At 39.3% G+C, this 24,659-nt stretch overlaps 1 protein-coding gene across 3 annotated transcripts in view; it reads left to right on the top strand.

Moving 5' to 3' along the window:
* Positions 1–24,659, top strand: part of LOC124622026 (S-phase kinase-associated protein 2-like) — a 188,268-nt gene that overhangs the window by 133,331 nt on the left and 30,278 nt on the right. For 2 of the 3 annotated variants that reach the window (XM_047147580.1, XM_047147581.1), the window contains exons 8-9: positions 2,597–2,782; positions 5,728–5,907. In XM_047147580.1, coding sequence (XP_047003536.1) covers positions 2,597–2,782; positions 5,728–5,907 — 366 coding nt within the window. The remainder of the gene's footprint in view (positions 1–2,596; positions 2,783–5,727; positions 5,908–24,659) is intronic. The other variant, XM_047147582.1, reaches the window with a different exon arrangement.

The raw sequence follows: 24,659 nt of genomic DNA on the forward strand, positions 1-24,659 counted from the left end.
TGCATAATGCGCAAAATTCATCGGCAGACCACAACATTTCACATGAGATCAAATGCGGAACAACAAAACATACAAATGTAGGTAAACATTTACAGACTAAATAAATAAACAAACATTGGCAATTAAAAGCAAATGAAAAGAAATCAAAACTGTTTAATGCGTATCTCATTTGTATCAGTAACTACTGGTTGTGAAAATGACTGACTTGAAAATTAATGGGTTTCCAAAGTTACTATAGTTATGGAAAGAAGTAATTAAGCAAATGAAACCTAGTTGAACTACTATTCTGAATGTTATTGAAAATAGTGCTGAATAGTATTGCAAACAACAATTTACAACTATGTAAAATGAATGGCAAAAAATTATTATTGTCCCTATATAAGGAGTTTTTACATCACTGATTAGAATGATGTAGTTTGTGGCATCTCTCAGCCCATGTTTTTTCAAAGCAGTTCCCACTTTGCTGATGCTGCTGGCGGGCTGTCGATATCCGCATCATTAGTCCATGGTTCTTGGGTGTGTGATCCAATAATTGCTGTCATATTGCTGAACTCCTTGATAATTAGTGCCTGTTGTGAATCTAACAGGAACACTTGATATTTGTAGAATTAATTCCAATCTGTGTATCTGCAAGCAATGACTAACATAAAATATGCTTCTTTCTATTAATACTTGATGTAACCTGATGTCGTAATGTTTGTTACACAGTGTAGCCACAGTTTTCAGATTTATGCTTTATGCTCACAGTGCAGTGATTTCCACAGTACATTCATCTGCACTACAAAAATAAATAAAGTGAATTGTACTGTAAATCATTAATTAGCAGTTTTACCTGAGCAATGAGTGCCATGCATAAATGTCTAAGTGATCACTTCAACAACACGGCAGTCAGCACACTGTACATTCACAGTTAAGACTTCTTTATATCAATATAAGACAAGTAATTGCACTACCATATTTTCTGTTTGATTTCACAATCCATGCTACACACTAAATAGTTTGTGCTGGCTGCAATAAAAAACAGTACCTTTACAGCATGAACTTAGCTTACTGGTATGCACCACAAAGTTTTATGCTTAATGAGCTAAAACACAGTTCCCCAGTCGTTTAATCACTGTACACACTGAGATTGTAAATGTAGTACTGTCCAACCAGTTCACAGGCCAAAAACACATTGTGTAACAGTACATAAGTGACACGACAATCACCTCCACTCTCCTTCTCACCCCCGACTCTTTGTTGATGCCATCTCTTTTGACATATCAGTTTGATTCTGCATTGCTCGTACACCTTGCTTCACATAACACTTTCAAAAACTTTGATTACATCGATTTGCAGTTTTCTACAAAATCACAGTTTCATATTAGTCTGTCCATAGAAAATGAATTCAAATTAAATGTTAACAAATAAGAAAGTATACAACACAATAATAATTGAAAATGGCAGTAAACAGAAACATAATCATCCCAAGAATTAAATTTACAAAACTCATTCTAAAATAAACTTTTCAGTGTATGACAAAGATAAAGCAGGAAAGAAGTAAAAGAAAATATAGTAAGAGGGAAAAAACGTATATCAGCCTGTAATCGTATCTTCACAAGATGTAGCAGTTCAGAGATTCGAGATAATGTATGTGAATCAGAATACAAACATATATTTAGTGGGGAATACTGCAGTGTATTGGCATACCACTGTTGACTATTAAGAGTTATGAAACATGGAATCACGTTTTCTCCACAGATGACATAAATCACTTACACAGTCAAGGTACGATAGTAAACTTGCTTTCTGACACTGGCGAAACTGGATGAGAGGTTGCTACTGCACAAAATTTCCGATCAAAGTAGGTTTCCTACCAGCTAGAAGTTGCATACTAAACTTTATAAGACACATGAACTACAATCTAAACACAAGTCTGTTGCTAGCTAAAATGAATCACTCATAAAACAAGATACCAAATCAGAGTCTGGTTGAAATAGTTACTAATGTAACCGAGTCCAAATAAATGTCGACATTACTGAGACACAAGCAAATTGCAGATTCGCGTTGTTTCTTCACTTCTGGAGGTGGATATTCTACAGAGGTTCAGCCCACCGTAGGGGGAAGTGGTACTACCAGTGGTGAGGGTGCACTTCCGGTATCAAAGATAGCTCCAGCTGCTCTGATGTACTCTCTGAAGTCTGTGATTCTGGCTGGGATACCAAATTGTCATCTCTGGTTGTCAAGTGGATTACATTAACAAAATTTCAGCTATTTTCATACAGTTTTGATGGTAAACACTGTTTGGTGATAATATGGCTTGGATGCTTTTTCAATTCTGGGTAATTTGAAAAACGTAGTGGCAGTTTGCTAGTAACTACTAACATGCTCTGTTCGGTATTTCAGTCGAAAGTGAAAAATGGTAACTATCAAGTCTTTCTATTTTCCTCATATTTTCATTCCTTTCCTGAAGTTTGGTCTCGTGCAAATTTGGCTAGTCTTTTCGGAGCCATAGTTTCACACCAGATCTTCAGAGTAAAAAACCAGAGTATTCAACAAAATACCTATGGAATTCTTCTGAAAAAAGGTGACTTAAATGAAATTAATTTCTTTGTAGGTGTGTACTCCCAGACCTACTAGCCTGCTGGAAATCGGTTAAATTTCTTCAACTGCAAGAGTATAATGTGAGACACGAGGAGAGTTTTCAAGCATTCCGTTCACTCGGGGAGCTCAGCAGACTGAATTGGCTAGAGATACAGTGTGTGAAAGAGTGCCCAGAAGGAGCTATTGGGGAGGCATTTAGGTAATGTTGCTTATGTGTTTGTATGTTGTTGCATGTTATTTATGCACAGTAATCTACACAGATATTTTCTGTAAATTGTTACTTTTCTTGGTATGAAGAAACAAGTAATATTTGTTGCAATGTTAAAATTTTTTATTTCCCAATGACATGTTTCACCTTTCTTTAGGCATCTTCAGATTGGTATATGAAGAATTGAAAAATTTTATAACAGTGATGTGATCCCATGTAGTGAGATTTGATTATCAAGAAAATATTAAAGAACTTGACTGATATTTTGTAGGAATTGTACATGGGATACCGTGCATAAAGTATCCTGGCAGGAAAATGCCTCTTGTCAAAGCCTTAAAGTACTGTACAATGTCCTATAAAAGAGTTGTAAGAGAAGATAACCATAAGGTATTTTTAGAAAATATGTAACGTACTTTGTCCCTAAATCGACAATTCACAGTAGAAATAAGAAATTACCTAATGGCAGCATGCCGCGCAGTTCTGTGCAACCAAATGGGATCATGCCTATAGCAAATCCTTACATCGTAAACATGCCAGAGATGTATTGCATATTCTGGCTGTACACATCACTCTGGATATGAAAACATACAAGACCACTAAGACTAGCCCCCACAGCTCTCGGCAGGTGGTGCCTGCAGGATGTGAGCTATGATACTGTTCAGTTGCCACATCTTGTCATAACAACAGCCTATAACAGTCATTATAAATTACTGGTTTCTAAAAATTGCTGATAAAATGCTTACATTAATATCCAGAATAATCAGGGTTAGTAAAAATTAAAAACTAAAGTATATAAACAATACAGTGCTATAATGGGAAAGCATAAAAGTACATAGGGTAGCTCCGAATACCAATTTTGATTAACCCAAGTAGTATTACAGCTAACATTGTGCATACCCAGCTCTTCCTAAAACCAGAATCTATGCCCCTCCCAACTCCCTTTGATGTACAAGATCATGTCATGCTAGCTACCTGTCACTACTGAAGAACAGTGTCAATGTTATGTCTGGATGCGAAGCAAGTGCAGCATGTTAGTCATGAAATACACTTTGATGGGATCCTGGTAAATGCAAATGCAAACAAAAAACATAATACGTAGTCACACCAACGTTAAACACTGTCATTGTTAATTAGATGGTCTCTTTTTAAAGACAGAAGTCCGTCAGTGCAAAAGCTGATAGCAAGAATCAGTATTGAAAATCCCACTTCCAGGGAATAATGAACCTTCTTGTTGAAAATGTAGAGTTACAGCGGTGCAAGAGCACAGCCAAATGCCACAATGTGTGTATAATATAGACCACACAATGAGTGAAAAAGTAAAAGTAAAAATCAGTAAACATTAAAAAGATAACCTCCTGGAATGTGTAGTAGGTGGCATGATTCAATTACAAAGCATCCAGGGCTTAGTTATTAACATTAAACAATGATCTCATAGTGTCACAATGCGCTCAGTACCTTCCAGTCACCTGATCATTTAGGAGCTGCCTGTCTGTTTTGGCGTTTGTGTTTATCGATTTCCTTTTCTTCCGTAATGTTAAGCTTCTTTTTCCTTTTTGAGTGTAATAGAGGAACACTGTCGTAACTTACAGCCTGCGGGCGACATCTGCCAAGATCTATGGGCACTAGTCTTAGGGCCTTGTATGTTTTCATATTCAGTATGGTGTGTGCAGCCAGAATATGCACTACACCTCCAGCATCTTCATGATGTAAAGATTTACTGTAGACCTGATCCCATTTGGTTTGCATTGGTTTGCATCACATGCCATAATAAGGTAATCTGCTGCTTCCTTTTTATTTTTATTGTGGGTTGTCAGTTTAGGAAAAAAGCAGTTACATATTTTTTAAAAATTCCTTTTGGTCATATTCTGTTTTACTCTATTTTATAGGGCATCAGACAGTATTTTTAAAGCTTTGACAAAGGGCATTTACCTCCTGGGATAGACTCGCATTTGGAAGGACGACGGTTCAAACTCGCGTCCGGCCATCCTGATTTAGCTTTTCCGTAATTTTGCTAAATCATATCAGGTAAATGCCAAGATGGTTCCTTTGAAAGGGCATGGCTGATTTCACTTCCCATCTATCCCTAATCTTAGCTAGTACTCCATCTCTAGGGACCTCATTGTCAATGGGACATTAAACACTAATCTCCTCGTCCTCCTCCTGCTGCGATATTTTAAGTGTTGCATCCCATGTACCCATCCCTACCAAATATCAGTAAGTTCTTTTATATTTTCTTGTTAATCCAATCTCACTAAACAGGGTCCTGCAACTATTATGAAATTCTGTATTTCTTCCATAGGCCAAACTGAAGATCCCTAAATAAAGCTGAAATGCTTCATTGGAATACAAAAAAATGGCTCTGAGCACTATGGGACTTAACTTCTAAGGTCATCAGTCCCCTAGAACTTAGAACTACTTAAACCTAACTAACCTAAGGACATCACACACATCCATGCCCGAGGCAGGATTCGAACCTGCGACCGTAGCGCATTGGAATACAATATAAAATTTTTGACATTGCAAACAAGACTTTTTGTTTCTTCATATCATACCCACTGGTTGCTGTACCAACTCTGTTATGAACTGGAAAATGTTTTACTTTTCATGTTATTATTCTTCTTATGTTAGAATTACTTTTTATTGTTTATCACATGCAACAACTGTATGTGTTAACAGAACTACAGTATCCATCTTTTAGTTGCTGTCCTTCTGGCAGTACGGTAGCTGTCATCTCCCTTCACTTATAAGGAACATTTTCCTCCCAGTTTATTACCCCTTTTTTTCTCCTGCCTTTGATTTCCAAAGAAATGAACCTATATTTACATTTATTGTAGATCATCATATGCAACTGCTCCATATTTGTGTTAGAACCTGTCACCAACAACTCCTATTTGGGAGGGAATCTGTAAAATATGTAACCCTCACTTTATTACCAGGTATGGAGGTCTTTCGCAACTGCAGCATGTTGACTTGTCAAACAGCTGGGCATTAGATGATATTGGTCTAATTTCCTTGATTCATGGATGCCCACAAGTACGATGGCTTCGGCTGTTTGGTTGTTATGGGCTAACAGATGAAGCATTCAAGGACATTTACAAACTTGTGCATTTGAAAAGGTCAGTGGAAAAGATATTGTTCTACATTACAGTTTAACCTGATTGTGTTGAGTAGTTATGTATAAATAGATAGTTGTATAAAGGAAAATTCATTTGAGAATTGCTGGCCAAGACTTACTTATTGGAGGCAAAACATGTAGTACTGCCAATAGATACATACAAAAGGAAAAGTGATGTATGACCTAGCTCTTAGAAATAATAGTTCCTTCTGTGAGGAGAAGAGAATAATAGGTTGGGGAAAGTTGAAATGAAGGGCAGCTCACTCCAGTCTCAAGATGAGTAGGCCCCATAAGGACAAAGGTAGGTAAAGATGAAGGGGAAGTCGTCAGAGACCAAGAAGTCAGAGATAGTATGTTTGCAAGCACTGGTTGGTTGGTTGGTTGAGTGATTCAGGCAGAGGGGATCAAACAGCAAGGTCATTGGTTGCATTGGATTAGCAAAGAATGGGGAAGGAAGTCAGCTGTGCCCTTTCAAAGGAACCATCCCTGCATTTTCCAGAAATGATTTAGGGAAATCACAGAAAATCTAAATGAGGATGGCTGGACACAAGTTTGAACAGCCATTCTCCCGAACATGAGTCCAGTGCTAACCACCTCTGTTTTGCAAACAGTGTGCTAGCTTCTGTGCAGAGATTATAAGGTGAGAATGAGAAGTAAGTATAGAGTAAGGGCAAGAGAGATGTTAGAGCCATTAAGAATTGGGACAGGAAAAAGTGATAAAATAGTAAATGACTGTACTCAAGTATCATCAGCTTCTGAAGTGCACTGATGCTGATGGTCTATCGAAATGTATTCCACATAGTGATTACAGTGCTGATTGATATTTAATGGTAGGTGTGACTCATCTGTCACTCATGGAACTACTATTAAACTGAGGTACAGCTATGCCCATGTCAACTGGATCCTGCCACCTTTTACATTTACAGTAAATTTCAATCTCATTATTGTAGTATTTCTTCTACCATCCCCATCTCGCTTCCTGATGGTCAGCCAGGAAAAACTATTTCTCACTTTCACTCTTTATGGATCATGCTTTCGCAGTCACTGTGTTCATTCTTGTGACTTACTTACCGTTTGTGGACCACTCGAAACAGAATTCTCAGCACTGCAAATCATGATACAGTTATCAATTTCCGTTGTTACTAACCCCAAACTAACTTTTCCAATTTTTAAATCATTTTTCGTTCCTAGACCTGAGACAAATGTTTTGGCATCTCTAGAGCATATAGTGTCACCTGGAATCATGGATGTCACCGCACCTTGTGATTTGCACATCCTGGCCGGTCGACACATACCTGGTGGTGAATGGTTAACAGTGGCAGGTTTGGAAATCTCTGTGCTGAATGTGATAGTGGATACTGGCCTCACAGCAGTCCCCCCCGTGCCTTAAAAATAGGTATGAGCTATAGGAGCTAATCTTCATGAAAGGTTCAAACAAGTGCAGAGGGTGGGATTTGTCAATGGGAGCTCAGCATAGGGAAATACCTGGCAGGTCAGGAAAGAAGGCCATTGTCCACTCTGTTTGCTTACTATGGGTTACGTCTGAGGTGTGATGTTGCAATGTCGGCAGCTGTAGAGTGCACATGGTGCACCCATCTGCTAATCATGCCTCATGTTGTTACGAATGATGCCTGCCACCTGGATTCAGAGACCATTCTCAGGTCGTACAAGTGGCTGTCTGCTTTGTAAAGACAAGCAGTCTCACTTGCAGTGTGGAAACAGAGCTACTGTTCCGCAACATCATTCCCAGAATTGATCTTGGTCCTCTGGTTTGGAGCCAAGTGAAAGGGTTAAACCAGGGACGCAGATGATTTTGACAGTCTGTGATGCAGCTTCTTCAACCTCTGCTGTTTGATGGAGAACTGTAGTACCTGCCTTAGTAGAACAGACATGCACTACATGCAGAAAATGGCTACAAGGCTAGTGGAGTAAACATGTGATTTTTTTAAGATAGAGGCTTGATTTCAGACATGGAAGAATATTTTCCCAATTAATTGAAAAGAATATCAGTCATCATGATATGGCAAAGAAGGAAACTGTTAATATACTGCTGTGGTTGTAATTAAACTGGCGGTGTTCTGAGTGCTGCAGCGTAGCTTGTATACACTACAGGATGCTGAAACATCGTAGGTATGTTCATTAATTGACGTATTTGCCGGGGAAAAAAGGTTCCATTCACATTCACTGCCACTAGCTGAAAATATGCCACTGTAAGCAGTCAACATGTGATGTGGGTGGAGAAGGGAGGGGGAGGGGGGGGGGGAATGATCAAGCACATGATAACAGTGGCTCTGGCACTTTTATTAGGATATGGTCACAAACTAAAACGTGTGTTCAATATGGTCTCTCGACTCAGCGATATCCTGCGTCCTTATCACAGCATGATCAACATTTTCTCACAGCATATCCGGTGTAAGCAGAGCAATATGTTGTCATATTCTGTTCTTCAGTTACATCCCTGATAGTCACAGTCTTTCAGATATACCCACAATCATAAGTAACATGACTTTAGGTTGGGTGATCTGGAAGGCCACACATCTTGAAATTGTCTGGAAATGATGAAGTCGTTGCTGAAGGTCTCTCAAAGCAAATCTTTCATCTAACAAGCGACATGTGGTGTTGCCCAATGTTGCTTGAAAATAATGGTGTGGACACAGATGTATTCTTGCAAAACTGGAATCACGTGTTTCACAAGGTGATCCTTATAATGTACAGATGTCACTGGACATCTAACATGTCTGTAAAGTGCCATCTCCGAAAAGAAAAACGGATTGTGAATGAAGGAGCTTGTGAAACCTCGCAACACAGTCACATAAGCTGAGTGAGTGTATGTTACTGCACAATATGTGGTGGAGCAGAACCCCATATATGACAGTTCTGTGTATTTGTGGCACCATGTAGAGTAAAATGTGCCTCTTGTGTCGAAAGAATATTCCCAGGCCACATATCATCATGCATGCTAAAAAATGAAGGGAAAAGTCCATATGTTGTAGCCTATTGTGGTTCTTCGTTTGGTGCCCGTTCTGAATCTTGTAGGAATACCAGTGTAAAATGCACCACAAAATCTTCTGAACAGTTTATCAAGGGAGAGAGAATTCTCGTACCATAGCCTAAGCACTGCCTGCAGAATTTGAGGCATGTTCTGCTTGAATGGCTGTAGCTACACAAGTGCATCTCTGCCATGGTAATGGGCCATCTCCCTCTCACTGTTGCACCACCTAACTCACCTGTTTCTTAATATTTCTTGATCACATTCTTTAGCGATTTATTGACGTGGTACCTCTTCACAGCTGTTTCTGTCACCAATATTCCCGCAATGAAGCACTGCTATTTCTGTTATTGTGATAAAACAACTTTACCAGCAGTTCACTGTCTTTCTTCTCAAAAGCCATTACATTTCATACAGAGAAATTCAACTTTCTTAACCCTCTACACCAACAGTCACTTCATGAAAGAAATCAGCATGAATCACCAAATGACAAACAGCACACTGACATCAATACAGGAAACATATGACATTACGACTGAGTACCATATTTTCACCTGACAGCAGAAAGTGAAACTATTATTTTTTTCAGCATACTCTGTGAGTGGACCAATTAATGAACGTATCTACATTATTCCAGCATCTTGTGATGTACACAGCCTGCACTGCAGCACTTGGAGCACTGTCACTTTCAGTATAACCGCCCAGTATTAGTCGGCTGCTACAGCATCTATGAGAAGATACCAGAACTATTCTTGCCTGGTAACAATATCCGCATTCTGTTAGGGACAGAAACCTGTCTGAAACCAGATGTTAATAGCAACAAAATTCTGATTTAAAAGTATTTTGCAAGGAAAAGTTGAATGCTGGTGTAGAGGTAAGTTTGTAGCTATTAATAATATATCTAGTGAGCTTAGTACAGATACAAAGTGCCGTAATTTGGATAAAGATAAATTTTAAAAGGTAGATAAAACATCATTGTCTGATGCTCACGAACAGTAGTGTCAGAAACTTGGAAATATTTCTTATAAATTTGCTGGTCATCTTGGAGATTTCAATTTACTACATAAACACTGGAAAAGTCAAGCGACTAACAGAGTTAGTAATGACAGAGAATCATGTGACGTTGTTCTAAAAGCCTTATCCAAATATTGCCTCAAGCAGCTAGTCAGAGAAATGGCTCGCAAAAAACCCGAATTTTTTGACTCATTTAGTGTAGAACAGGGAATCTGTGATCATAGGACCATTACAGAATCATTGAATATAGCTGTAAATAGGAATGTAAAGAAAGCAGGAAGATATTTCTGCTTGGCAAGTGCAACAAGAAACAGATTTCAAATTTCCGGGGTGATCAAAATGAGAATTTCGTCTCCAGGTTTGACAATATTGAGCATCAGTGGACAAAGTCTAAGAGTGTTGTACAATACACTTTATACAGATATGTTTTGAGTTGTGAAGAATGTAAAGATGCACTGTGGTTTGACAGCCTTGTTAGAAAATTGCTATGTAAGCAAAGAGGTTCACTGCAAATTCAAACATAGCCAAAGCCTTACAGACAAAAACTAAATACAGCCAAATTAGCTTAAGGAGAGCAATGTGTGAAGCTTTCATAAATTCAAAAGGGAAATGATACCTACCAACATAACAGAAAGTCCTAAGAACATTGGGTTTTATGTTGACCAGTAATGGATCGAAGCCATCTATCCAGACATTGTGACCATAATGGCATTAAAGCAGGAGATGACGCAGAGAAGGCCAAAATAGTAAATATAATTTTCCAAAACTGTTTCACTGAGAAAGAGCACTCTGTAGTTCCTTCTTTAAATTGTTGCATGAACATCAAAACAACAGATATTGAAATAAGTGACCATTGGATAAAAAAGCGACTGAAATCACTCAACAGAGGAGAGGCCACTGGACCTAATAGGATACCAGTATGATTCTACACAGAGTATACAAATGAATTAGCTTGTCTTCTAGCAGCTGTGCACCACAGATCACTCTAGGAGTGAAGTGTTCCTGATGATTGGAAAAAGGTGCACTACATTCCTTTTTTGAAGATAGCCTCTCAAACAGATGCACAAAACTATGGGCCAAAATCTCTTACATGAGTATGTTGTAGAATTTTGAAACATGTTTTATGCTTGTGCATTATGACATTCTGGAGACCAAGAATTTCCTCTGTAGGAAACAACGTGGGTTCCAGAAACAACAGTCAAGTCAAACACAGCCTGCTCTATTCATCTGCAAGCCCCAGAAACTAGAAGGTACCAGTGTTCAGATTCATGCCACATGCCTTGACTTCTGGAAGGCATTTGATAAAGTTCCACATTGCTGCCTAATGAACGAAATACGAGTGTACAAAATATCAGAGTACATGTATGATTCAATTGAAGAGTTTCTAGCAAACAGGACATAGCTTTTAATTTTGAACAGAGAGAAATCTTCGAAGGGAAAGTAACTTCTGCCATACCTAATGGGAATGTTACAGGACCAATACTTTTCACATATATATACAGTATAAATGATCTAGAGGATAACATCAGAAGTTTCTTGAGGGTTTTCATAGATGATGCTGTTGCGTACAGAGAGGTCACAACATTACAAAACTGTACCAAAATGCAGGAAGACCTGCATATGATCGACACTTGGTGCAGGGATTGGTAATTGACCCTCAACATAAAAAATGTAATGTGTTGGGCATAAATAGGTGGAAGACCCATAATTTTTTAGATTACAGAATTTGTAGACTACCACTGTAAGCTGTCACATCCATAAAATATCATGAGCATGCATATGGAGCAATTTGAAATGGAATGACCACATAAAACTGATCACAGCTAAGGTACAGGCCATACATATTCATTGGAAGAACCCTCAGGCAATGTAGCCTACTCACAAAGGAGATAGCCTACAAAACCTTCATTTGACATACGGTATGTGATCAAAAGTATCCGGACACCTGGGTGAAAATGACTTACAAGTTCGTGGCATATCCATTGATAATGCTGGAATTCAGTATGGTGTCAGCCACCCTTAGCTTTGATGACAGCTTCCACTCTTGCAGGCAGATGTTCAATCAGGTGCTGGAAGGTTTCTTGGGGAATGGCAGGCCATTCTTCTTGGAGTGCTGCCCTGAGGAGAGGTATCGATGTCAGTCGGTGAGGTCTGGCACGAAGTCGACATTTCAAAACATCCCAAAGATGTTCTATAAGATTCAGGTCAGGACTCTGTGCAGGCCAGTCCATTACAGAGATGTTATTGTTGTGTAACCACTCTGCCAGAGGCCGTGCATTATGAACAGGTGCTCAATCATGCTGAAAGATGCAATCACCATCTGCAAATTGCTCTTTAGCAGTAGGAAACAAGAAGTTGCTTAAAACATCAATGTAGGCCTGTGCTGTGATAGTGCCACACAAAACAATGAGGGGTGCAACCCCCCTCCATGAAAAACACGACCACACAATAGCACCATCACCTCCTACACTCTCTGGCAGATGACGTTCGCTGGGCATTCGTCATACCCACACCCTGCCATTGGATCACCACATTGTGTACCGTGATTTGTCACTCCACACAACATTTTTACACTCTTCAATCGTCCAGTGTTTACCCTCTTTACACCAAGCGAGGCGTATTTGGCATTTACAGGCATGATGTGTGGCTTATGAGCAGCCACTCGACCATGAAATCCGTTTTCTCACCTCCCGCCTAAATGTCATAGTACTTGCAGTGGATCCTTATGCAGATTCGAATTCCTGTGTAATGATCTGGATAGATGTTTGTCTATCACACATGATGACCCTCTTCAACTGTCGGCAGTCTCTGTCAGTCATCAAACAAGGTCGGCCTGTACGCTTTTGTGCAGTACGTGTCCCTTCAAGTTTCCACTTCACTATCACATCAGAAGCAGTGGACCTAGGGATGTTTATAAGAGTGTGGAAATATCACATACAGACATATGACACAAGTGACACCCAATCACCTGACGACATTTGAAGTCCATGAGTTCCGCGGAGTGCCCCATTCTGCTCCCTCATGATGTCTAATGACTACTGAGGTCGCTGATATGGAGTACCTGGCAGTAGGTGGCAGCACAATGATCCTAATATGAAAAACGTATGTTTTTGGGGGTGTCTGGATACTTTTGATCACATAGTGTATTTAATATTGCTCATCTGTATGGTATTCACACTAGGCTGGATGTTCTCTATCAATCCTAAGATGAGCAGTGAATTTCATTACAGGTTTATTTGTTGTTGTTGTGGTCTTCAGTCCTGAGACTGGTTTGATGCAGCTCTCCATGCTACTCTATCCTGTGCAAGCTTCATCATCTCCCAGTACCTACTGCAGCCAACATCCTTCTGAATCTGCTTAGTGTATTCATCTCTTGGTGTCCTACGGTTTTTACCCTCCACGCTGCCCACAAATACTAAATTTGGTGATCCCTTGATTTCTCAGAACATGTCCTACCAACCAATCCCTTCTTCTAGTCAAGTTGTGCCACAAGCTCCTCTTCTCCCCGATTCTATTCAATACCTCCTCCTTAGTTAAGTGATCAACCCATCTGATCTTCAGCATTCTTCTGTAACACCATATTTTGAATGCTTCTATTCTCTGTTCATATAAACTGTTTATCATCCATGTTCCACTTCCATAAATGGCTATGCTCCACACAAATATTTTCAGAAAAGACTTCCTAACACTTAACTCTATATTAAATGTTAACAGATTTCTCTTCTTCAGAAATGCTTTTCTTGCAATTGCCAGTCTACATTTTATATCCTCTCTACTTCGACCAACATCAGTTATTTTGCTCCCCAAATAGCAAAACTTCTTTACTACTTTAAGTGTCTTATTTCCTAATCTAATTCCCTCAGCATCACCCGACTTAATTTGACTACATTCCATTATCCTTGTTTTGCTTTTGTTCATGTTCATCTTATACACTCCTTTCAAGACACTGTCCATTCCGTTCAACTGCTCTTCCAAGTCCTTTGCTGTCTCTGACAGAATTACAATGTCATCGGCGAACCTCAAAGTTTTTATTTCTTCTCCATGAATTTTAATACCTACTTCGAATTTTTCTTTTGTTTCCTTTACTGTTTGCTCAATATACAGATTGAACAACATTGGGGAGAGGCTACAACCCTGTCTTACTCCCTTCCCAACCACTGCTTCCCTTTCATGTCCCTCGACTCTTATAACTGCCATCTGGTTTCTGTAGAAATTGTAAATAGCCTTTCGCTCCCTGTATTTTACCCCTGCCACCTTTAGAATTTGAAAGAGAGTATTCCAGTCAACATTGTCAAAAGCATTCTCTAAGTCTCCTCTTGAGTAGTCCCCGCCCGGAGATCCGAATGGGAGACTATTTTACCTCCGGAATATTTTACCCAGGAGGACGCCATCATCATGTAATCATACAGTAAACTGATAGTTCGGTAATTTTCACACCTGTCAACACCTGCTTTCTTTGGGATTGGGATTATTATATTCTTCTTGAAGTCTGAGGGTATTTCGCCTGTCTCGTACATCTTGCTGACCACATGCTAGAATTTTGTCAGGACTGGCTCTCCCAAGGCTGTCAGTAGTTCTAATGGAATGTAGGTTTATTTAATAACTGTGAAAGTGTTGCGATGAGGCTCAACCAACTCCAGTGGTAGACACTGTAAGAGAGACATTCTGCATCATCATGTGGATTACTATTAAGGTTCTGAGAGTGTACATTCCTAGAAGGGTCAACAAATATATTGCTTCCTCATACAGATATCTCTCAAAAAGACCATGATCGTAAAATCAGAGAGATTCGAGCTCACACAGAGGCTTACCAACAATCTTTCTTCCCGTGAATCATTCACAACTGGAACAGGGAAATGGGAAAGTGTCACTAGTAGACAAGGCACCTCCAACTGTACAGTTTAAGATGGCTTGTGAAGTACAGATCTAGATGTATTACACAATGCCAAATCATTGTAGTGCTACAGAAGATGTTAAATCCATCAGCAGAACATAATCAAAATGTTGTTAGTACCACCTAACTATTTTCTGTCATGTCTCACAATGTTTAGCTTGCTTTATTTATTCAGTCCAGTTACTCTGACTATGAACAATGCAGTCTAAATGATGAACACACTTGATGATACTCCCCAACAATAAAAATAATCATTAAAATGAATTTTTTTGAGGATTAATAATTGCACTGCATATGGACATTGTTATTTATGCTTTACAATTCTTGAATTTACTGTTAGTGAGTGAGCCTTGTAGTTAATTCAGATTTCAGTTGCCACATTCCAGTGCTCAGTACAGTTCCAGTATAACTGTAATCTAAACATTTGACTTTTCTGTCATATTCATTAAATAGTACTCGAATATTGAAAATGTATTACCAATATCAGTGTACTTTGAAGACGTCAGAGAAACTCAAAGTAGAAACAAAATAAGTTACCAAAAAGAGACTAGTTTTTGCAATTCCATTTTTTATTCTGTTAAATCACAAACATCTAAATCATGATCAAACAACCTTTTTCATTACTAAAAATGTTTTGAAGTCTATCAATACTCTTCTTAATTTAGGTGGATGTTGGACAAATAGTCTTGGCACCTTTTCATCCCTTTGTCTGCCAAAACTGGGATAGTTAAATCTTGTGTTTGTAAGCTAACACTGTGTATTGTCCATTTTTTTTCAGATTAATATCATCATGAAAAACATATAAAATATGGAAACATGTGTGCGAATAAATTATTCAGTTGCAAGTTTGCTGTAAAACTTGTGAAGATGACCACATCAAATAAATTTCATCCCTTCCCCACCTTCAATGACTAGCATTATTTACAATCTAGATCAATTTTCAAACTACACACTGACTCTTAATACACAGTGAGAGTTCTTTCCATAGAAGATCTCAGGCTTTACTTTGCTTCCTATACAAATTGGCAAAATGGAGAAAAAATAAAAATAGAAACACTGATTTGTAGCTTTTAACATTTATATTAACCAAGTATTGTCATGTTTCTACTAGAAAATAACTTCTTTTTATGGGCACAATAATTGTCACAAGTATGAAAATATCACATACAAAACTATCAAAAAATAAAATTTAAAACATTGAAAAATAATTCAATGTACAATATCATTTCTGTTACAGAACATTGTACCATTTTTTCTGTTAAAAAATTGTAATTTAAAACAATTTTTGTGCCTTGTTGAAAAGTGTATCACACGTATTTGCTAAAATCTGTGCCATGTTTATGATTCATATACATAAGAAAAGAGAGTGTTACTTTTACAGACTGTCTCATCTTACTTATTATGTAAATGAGCACTCTGTGGTACAATACAGAAATTACTGTAATGCCACAGGCATGTGTCTAAGTAAATTCTCATTGTTCAACCACATTATAGTTAGTTCCATATGTATTAAATGGGTTGTTTCATTTCAGATATCTGCTAGAGAAAATTTGAACAATTGTTAGTATTTAATGCCTCCCAGTCCTGTACTCTCCATCTGTCACCATGCAATAAGAGTCAACAACTGAAAATTTAAGGTTGCTTATGTGCTACTAATATCACTTTTTGATCAGCTCACCAAAGGACTCTGACTTCTTGCACAATCACCACCTGCTGTGTGCATAATGTATAGCTCTTTACTGAAGCACAGATACCAAGTGAAGTTCAAAGAGTATGTTCATCATTGTGCACAGTATGGAAGATTGCAGCTTAGGCTCTTGTAGCCTGCTGTTGCACATTTGTCATGTACAGAGCCCTTCGGCACATGGCATTAAGCAGTGTAGATGCAGCAGACCACGTAAATTTCCACAGGCTCACTAACACCACCAGTGTAGCAGGATGCACATAACTGATCACTGCCACATACAGCCAACAGTTTAAGAGGTTGGTGCTCGCTGAGGTGAGGAGGAAGAGGTGAGACTAATGGGTATTTGGCTCTCTGGTACAGTTTGCATCTCAATATTATCTGAGAACAGTTGAGATTATTTAGTGATAGACAATGTCCCTGGGATTACATCCCAACTGAATGACCCTGCTGTAGGATCATACAAGTTTACCACCTGCCACATGGGATGACCTCCAGTGGTGATTGTGGCTGCCTGGAGGGCAGTGAAATCACGTGTTGAGGTGAGACTGCTGCAGAATGGGAAGCAGCAATGCAGCCTCCAACTGAGTGATGACTCCAGGAGAATATGTCTATCAGAGTGAGAAGCTAAACATAATATGATGTTCGAGCCAGACACAAGAGTAACGAACTCTACCCCACCTGGAAACTGCTCCTTTCTGGTATCTGCGAATCATCATCTGCTGTTGCTAACATATATGATCTCAATAGTTTCATGTGTTACTGCACAACCAGCTTCATTTTGTATGACTGCACTGTTCTACAAGTACGAGGGCGGTTCAGAAAGTAACCTCCGATTGGTCACAGTGCGGGTTGTGGGGGGAGTAGCGACGCCGTCTGTGCGTTCACGCACTCAACAGGTCAGTCGGCATTAAGCCGTGGTCAAGTGAACGTCGTACCTGTGCTAGTTTAGTTTTTGTGGCAGTTTGAAATGTGTGCTGCAATAGAAAACCCCGCCAAATGTGAAGTGCGTGCTGTCATAAGGTTTTTTACAGCCAAAGGATATTCTGCAGCAGCTATTCATCGTGAGCTTTGTGCCGTGTACGGACCAAGAGTTATGAGTGAAGGAGTTGTCCGTGAATGGGTACGTTTATTTAAAAGTGGACGAGAAAACGTTCATGATGAAGAGAGGAGTGGTAGACCATCATTGGTGACTGACGAACTCGTTCAGACAGTTGATGCAAAAGCTCGTGAAAATTGACGTTTCTCAATGTCGGAGTTGTCTACTGGTTTTCCACAGATTTCTAAGACTCTCTTGTACGAGATAGTGACAGCAAGATTGGGTTACCGTAAGTTCTGTGCACGATGGGTGCCCAAAATTCTTACCGATCACCACAAAACTCAAAGAATGGCCTCTGCATTAGACTTTCTGTCACCTTATGAGGACGAAGGAGAACCATTGTTAAACAGAATCGTGACCGGTGACGAAACCTGGATTAAGTACGTGAACCCTGAGACAGAAGAACAATCAAAGATGTGGGCACATTCAAATTCGCCTACCAAACCAAGAAAAGCCTCGCAAGATTTTTCTGCCAGAAAACTGATGGCAACGGTGTTTTGGGATGCCAAAGGGGTGTTGTTGGTTGAATTCATGGAACGTGGTATGACCATTAATCAAGACGTGTACTGTGAAACAATAAAAAAGTTACGACGGGCTATACAGAACAAACGCCGTGGTATGCTGACTTCCGGTATCGTTTTTTTTGCACGATAACGCCCGTCCTCACTCTGCTCGCAGAACAACGGCCCTTCTTGAGTCCTTCAAGTGGGACGTTATCAACCATCCACCTTACAGCCCAGACCTGGCGCCAAGTGATTATCACCTCTTCATGCATTTGAAGAAATGGCTCGGGTCACAGCGGTTTGATGACGATGAAGAGCTCAAAGATGCGGTCACAGGCTGGCTCCAGGCACAAGCGGGTGATTTTTATGCAGAAGGAATTTCAAAGCTTGTGAAGACATACGATAAGTGCCTCAATCGCTATGGAGACTATGTAGAAAAATAGTGCAAAGATGTAGTTGTAAGATGTATATATTAAAATATTTTTATTTAACTTGGTGTATTTTTTAAAATCAACCGGAGGTTACTTTCTGAACGGCCCTCGTATTAACTGTTCTGTCTCTTGTGTCCAATTTCACCTCTTAGCTTACGTAAACCAATACTTCATTATCTTTTCCATCCCGTTCATTAGTACTGGTCACTGTGCAACATAAAATCAGCTTGCCTTTGTCAGCTACTCCCATTTCAGAAAACCTCAACTGCTACTAGTACTTCATTTCCCTTCTAAAACTCACACAAGGGCAGTTATTAATATTTTATGAGTTGTATTTTGTTCAATCTCACGTTTACAGTCAGTCAGTGCAGATAATTCTGTTGTAAATCTCTTGCTAGTAACACTACAATGTTACCTTTGTGCCATGTAACCACGTGTATGGATAAATTAAATATCAGGGATTATAGGCTAGCATCACTTTCACATAGAGTTAACATGGGAATAGTTGCAATGTATATAAAAGTTGGACACAAAGTAAAAAAATAATGAAACAGATAGTTTATGTGTAAACCAGAACCTAGAAGCGTGTTTTTCTGAATTTTTTACTGTAGAATACTTCCCTGCAATTGTAACAGTCTACAGATCAGGAAACTCTCAGCTCTTTTTGCAAAATATAGATGCATTATTGAGCTACCTGTCAGACAAGAAGAAACGTTTAGTGGGTTGTGGAGATTTCAGTGTAGATTTCTTAAAAGACATGGACAGGAAAAATGTACTAGAATAAGTTTTGGATGTTTCAATTTAATGCCAGTAGTTGCTTTTCTAACTTGCTTGCAGCAAGATAGTAGGATGCTGATTGACAAGGTTTTTATAGACAGTGTTCAGGTTGAAATGATTAACATGTATCCAATGAGAACAGGATACAATGTTTTAAGAATAAGTTAAAAGAGGTGGTGCGGGATGAGGTATATATGGAAAGAAATGCTAATGTCAAATTGAGTTTGTTCCTTGGTAAATTTCTGACAGTATTTGAAAGTTGACTTCCTTAAAAGTTATTCAGAAGATCCATTAAAGAAAGAAGGAAGAAGTAAAACCTTACTCTCTCCTCTTCTTCTTCCACAGTAACCTGCTCAGTGGTCAAAACTCTTAATGGCAAATCTAATTCAGTTAGCACACACTCGTCCATACATCCCAAAAATGATACTTCATACCTACTTCTGTTGCACTTAAAACTAAACTAACCATGAGCAAAATCAATATTTACACACCATTTGCTCAAGAAATTAGTCCCAAATATTACATAAGTGCTGAGCTTTTGAATTACCAAGAAATTGCACTCCAACAGCTGTCCTGCCAATTCCACATTTAATAGTACCTCTTGTTTCACACTCTTCAATAGCTTACCAGTGGCACCAATCATTCTTTTTCCAGAAACATGCATCACTACTATACCCTCTGTGTTCTTAATAAATTCAAAAAATGCCTATGAAATACCATTCAAATCACTACCACTGTCCAGTAAACATTTAACATGTATACCTTGTACACTTGCTGTTATTACAGGGTGCCACACTTCCTTTTTACTTGCCGTGTGATCATCTTCATATAAAAAAATCCTCATTAATCTTTTCGCTGGAAAAACTATCATCCTGCTTACCAAAATGATTATCAGATTCAGTCAAATGACAAATAATATGCTCCTCTTCCTCAATACCACTCTCAAACTCGAACTCTTCATTAGGCCTAACATTATCCTCCTTTATTCTTTCTTTACTTAACACATTACCACCATTATCAATTATAAATTCAAAATACCTCATCCTCATCACTACCGGATTTGTCATTGCTATCATCATTACAACTGCTGTCAGAGTCAGACCCACTTCCACTTTCTTTATGCTTTAGATTTTGTAATTCTTCACCTTTTTCTCCATTTCAGTCAATTTTGAATCTACATTTTCATTTACTTTTACCGGTTTTTCTTCTACCACTACAGCACACTTGGTCTCTACCCCAGTTTCTAAATCGTTTTTAATTTGATCAATTTGGTTGTCAGGTTTAACCCTATTTTCAGCACAAAATATCCTGTCATCTTTGACTTCATCTTTACACTGTTTTTCAGGAGCCTCCACCCTCTTACTATAGTCATCACAAAGCTTCTTTCTCTCTTCTAAACATTAACTACTCATTAAGATTAATTTCTCATTAGTATTCTGCTCTACTTTCTTTATCTTTTCATCACAATCTTTCCCTACTGACTCAACGTTCTTATTTAATTCTGAAAGGCTAAAGCTAACTACCTTAATTTCTGTTTTAATTTCTTTCTTCAGTTCATCTTTTAGGCTAGTCATGTCAGTTTTAATACTACTACTGTTTACTTTCATACTAGTGATGTCTTCTTTCATACTATTTTCCACCCTATTAATGTCTTCATTCATACTCATATTACTCAAACAACTCAAACTACTCATAATTTACCTTCACATCACTTCCAAATTTCCGTCTGCCATAAACTTTTGCCCTTGCTGACTTTCGCTAGTAAGTTCCTCCCTCTTAACCTTAATGATTTCATCCACTTCAATACGGTTTTCGTCCATTTTGCTCACATCACCACACAATGTATATGACGCTTTTATCATTCCATCTACAATAGGACTTCTGTCCTCATAATTCAAAGTTACATTTTTGCCTGGCGTATAATCACTATTGTCTACAGAACCAGTCTCCTGTTGTCCCTTGTCTCCTGTCACACTGTCTTGTTCATTAAGGTCACTCATTATGTATAACTTAATACAAAACAGCTTTTGCAGTGAATTACCTTGTTTTTAATTACTCATCTGTTGCCAATCTGCTGTGGTCATCTCAACTCATCTGCTGTAAGTTGTAACTCTCTCGGCAAGGCATCTTGTTTATCTCGGTCAGCTGTGTCCACCTGCATGCTGCTTGGCTGCTCCTGTACTCAATGGTTGCTTCCATAGAAGCTGCTTACTGGTTGGCTGCTGTCCTGCTGTGGCCATGGAACCCCAGCGCTGATCGGCTGTAGCATCTCTTCCTTTTAAATCCCTGTAAACTGCCTGAGTTCACACTTCACTGTCAAGTTTCGTGAGTTCTAGTTTATTGTGCCCACATACAATAGTCCTCACCTCGGGGCACCATATGTGACAGTTTGCCTTCTTTATTTCTTCATTTGTTGTCCTCAGTGTCGACATACTGGGTTGTGATACTGGCTGAAAAATGGGGTGTGGAAGTACAACACTGACTACTTTAAATAACGTAGCCGACAGATCCAGAGTTGTGTCCCACAGTAGTTTACTTTCACTGTTCACAACCCCCCAATAATACACAGTTACATACGGCCAGTGCACTATTGTTTTAACTTCCCATAAGACTCATTAATAGTTTGCAGACAAACCTCCACATACCGCTACAATAATTTACTATTTAACATCTACAAACAGTAAAAACCTAACAACAGAGTTCACAGTTCTTGAAGAATAGAAAGGCACATATGGAGCAGACACTGTAATTGTTTTAACACACGGCCTAATTTTGTAACACTTATTTCACAGATAAGTTGAAGCATTGTTGTTGTTCTAACCAACACAGGTTTCTCGTCTGAAACTCAGCTATGGACTGACTGTATGTGACTAAAAATCGCGTCCTTATACATCCTCATAATAATAAGTACTGAAACTAAACATTGTTTGAAGTTAAATTTACAGAAATTACATTTAAAACCTAACTCAATAAATTAACTGAATACATCAAAAAATTCTTTCCTTTTCACAGTTTCTTCTATTACAATTTTTAGGCCAAATTATGTGTTTAAATGACGAAATTAACATACTGTATATAGTTTCACAAACACTACTTTTGATAAAACTGTTAATTACTTTGCTAACATGTTTTCGAATAGAGCCAAATAAATCCTTTAAGAAGAACACTATTAGTTGTTGCTCCAAATGTGTACAGTTAGTACAGAATTTATATTCGTTTATACATCAACAATAGAATTTAAGTTTTGTAACAATTACTGAATTCACCCTAGAACAAAAGTATTAACTAGTAATAGTCAAATAAATTAGAAAATCAATTATATACATAAAACTTAGCGCAAAATTAGACCTGGTGTTATATTCTTTAAAACTGAGGGCCAACCTTTTTCTTTTATGGAAATGCAAATTATGTATGCGGGTGCAGTCTTTCTCGGCGTACTCCACTGATGAATTCTTCTTGGGTTATCAGCCGAGTGGTGACATCTTGTTGGCAATGTTTCAATGAGTTTCGTACCCATCATCTTCTGACGAAGTGTCGGGATGCTGTGTTCTGCATATCTATATAGCTGCTTGTCCATTGTTCGCTACTGTAGGCCGGCCGACCATGTTCCTCCGGAAAGGTGTACCGCGTTGGTAAGGGGGGGGGGGGGGGGGGCGGGGGCGTCGCGACGCGGTCCAGCTTCGAGACCTGGTGGCTATCCAATCTGTCTGCGGATGCCGCTGTCTTCAGGTCGCAGCATTACTGATGTATTTTGCCAGTTGTGGGATTCCACTCTGCACTGAGCTGAAAACCCCTATCCCTGTTTACTAAATTGTTGTGCAGATGTATCTCCACTGCCTCTTTGAAGATCGAGTCCCAGAAACCATTGGCGCCCACAGCGTCTTCGTATTTTCGAATTCGGAGGGGTGTCCCTCGATAATGCTATGTTCTGCTACTGCGAACTTGTTTGTCTGTCCTAGTTGTACGTTCCTGATGTGTTCAGTACAGCACTAGGAGATACATCATTGTGTCTGCCCGATGTATTCCATCCCACATTCACACTCAGTACTGTAAGTCGTGGTGTCTTCAACCCCAGTTGGTCTTTGCTTGTTGGCGGTCCAGCAAATGGCAGAAACGCTACATGTTTTACTGTGTCTTCTTCTGGTTTCTCCTCCCGCCTCTTGTCTGCATGCAAGGCGTGTCTTATTTGTGTCTCTTCCCGCAGATGTGCTAACTCACGCGGCAAGCTCTTGCTGTCACAGATCGACCTAGCTCTTTTTTTTATTAAGGTGTTCAGTACTAAGTTACATTGTTGTGTTGGATGGTGGCAGCTCCGAGCATTGAGACATAAGTTCGTGTGCATCTTCTTCCTGTAGACCGAGTACGGAACACCTTAGTACAAAAAGCCAGGTTGATCTGTGACAGTGAGAGTTTGCCGCGTGAGTTAGCACATCTGCGTGAAACCTTCCATAAGAATGGTTACACTGCAACACAAATAAGACACGCCTTGTGTGCAGACAAGAGGCGGGAGAAGAAACCAGAAGAAGACGAAGCAAAACATATGGCATTTCTGCCATTTGCTGGACCCAAAATGGCCAAGATCGCAAGAATATTAAAGAAACATGAAATAGCGTCCATCTTTTGTGCACCGAAAAATGTCAAAGATATACTTGGCTCAACCAAAGACCAACTGGGGTTGCAGACGCCGGGCATTTACAGTATTGAATGCGAATGTGGGATGGAATATATCGGGCAGACACAACGATGTATCTCCCAGCGCTGTACTGAACACATCAGGAACATATGACTAGGACAGACAAACAAGTCCGCGGTAGCGGAACTTAGCATTATCAAGGGACACACCTTTGAATTTGAAAAAAACGAAGAAGCTGTGCAGCGCCAACGGTTTCTGGGACTTGATCTTCAAAGAGGCGGTGGAGATATGTCTGCACAAAAATTTGGTAAACAGGGATAGTGGTTTTCAGGTCAGTGCAGTGGGGAATCCCACAATTGACAAAATATGTCAGGAACGTTCCGATCTGAAGGCAATGGCGTCCGAAGACAGATTGGATAGCCATCGGGTCTTGACGCCGGTCCGCTCTGCTGTCGCCCCCCTCCCCCACCACTACCGATGCAGTACCCCCTTCCGGAGGAACTTCATTGGACAGCTTACAGTAGCGGATGATGGCCAAGCAGCTATATACACTCCTGGAAATTGAAATAAGAACACCATGAATTCATTGTCCCAGGAAGGGGAAACTTTATTGACACATTCCTGGGGTCAGATACATCACATGATCACACTGACAGAACCACAGGCACATAGACACAGGCAACAGAGCATGCACAATGTCGGCACTAGTACAGTGTATATCCACCTTTC

Source organism: Schistocerca americana, chromosome 7, assembly GCF_021461395.2.
Source record: "Schistocerca americana isolate TAMUIC-IGC-003095 chromosome 7, iqSchAmer2.1, whole genome shotgun sequence".
NCBI lineage: Eukaryota > Metazoa > Arthropoda > Insecta > Orthoptera > Acrididae > Schistocerca > Schistocerca americana.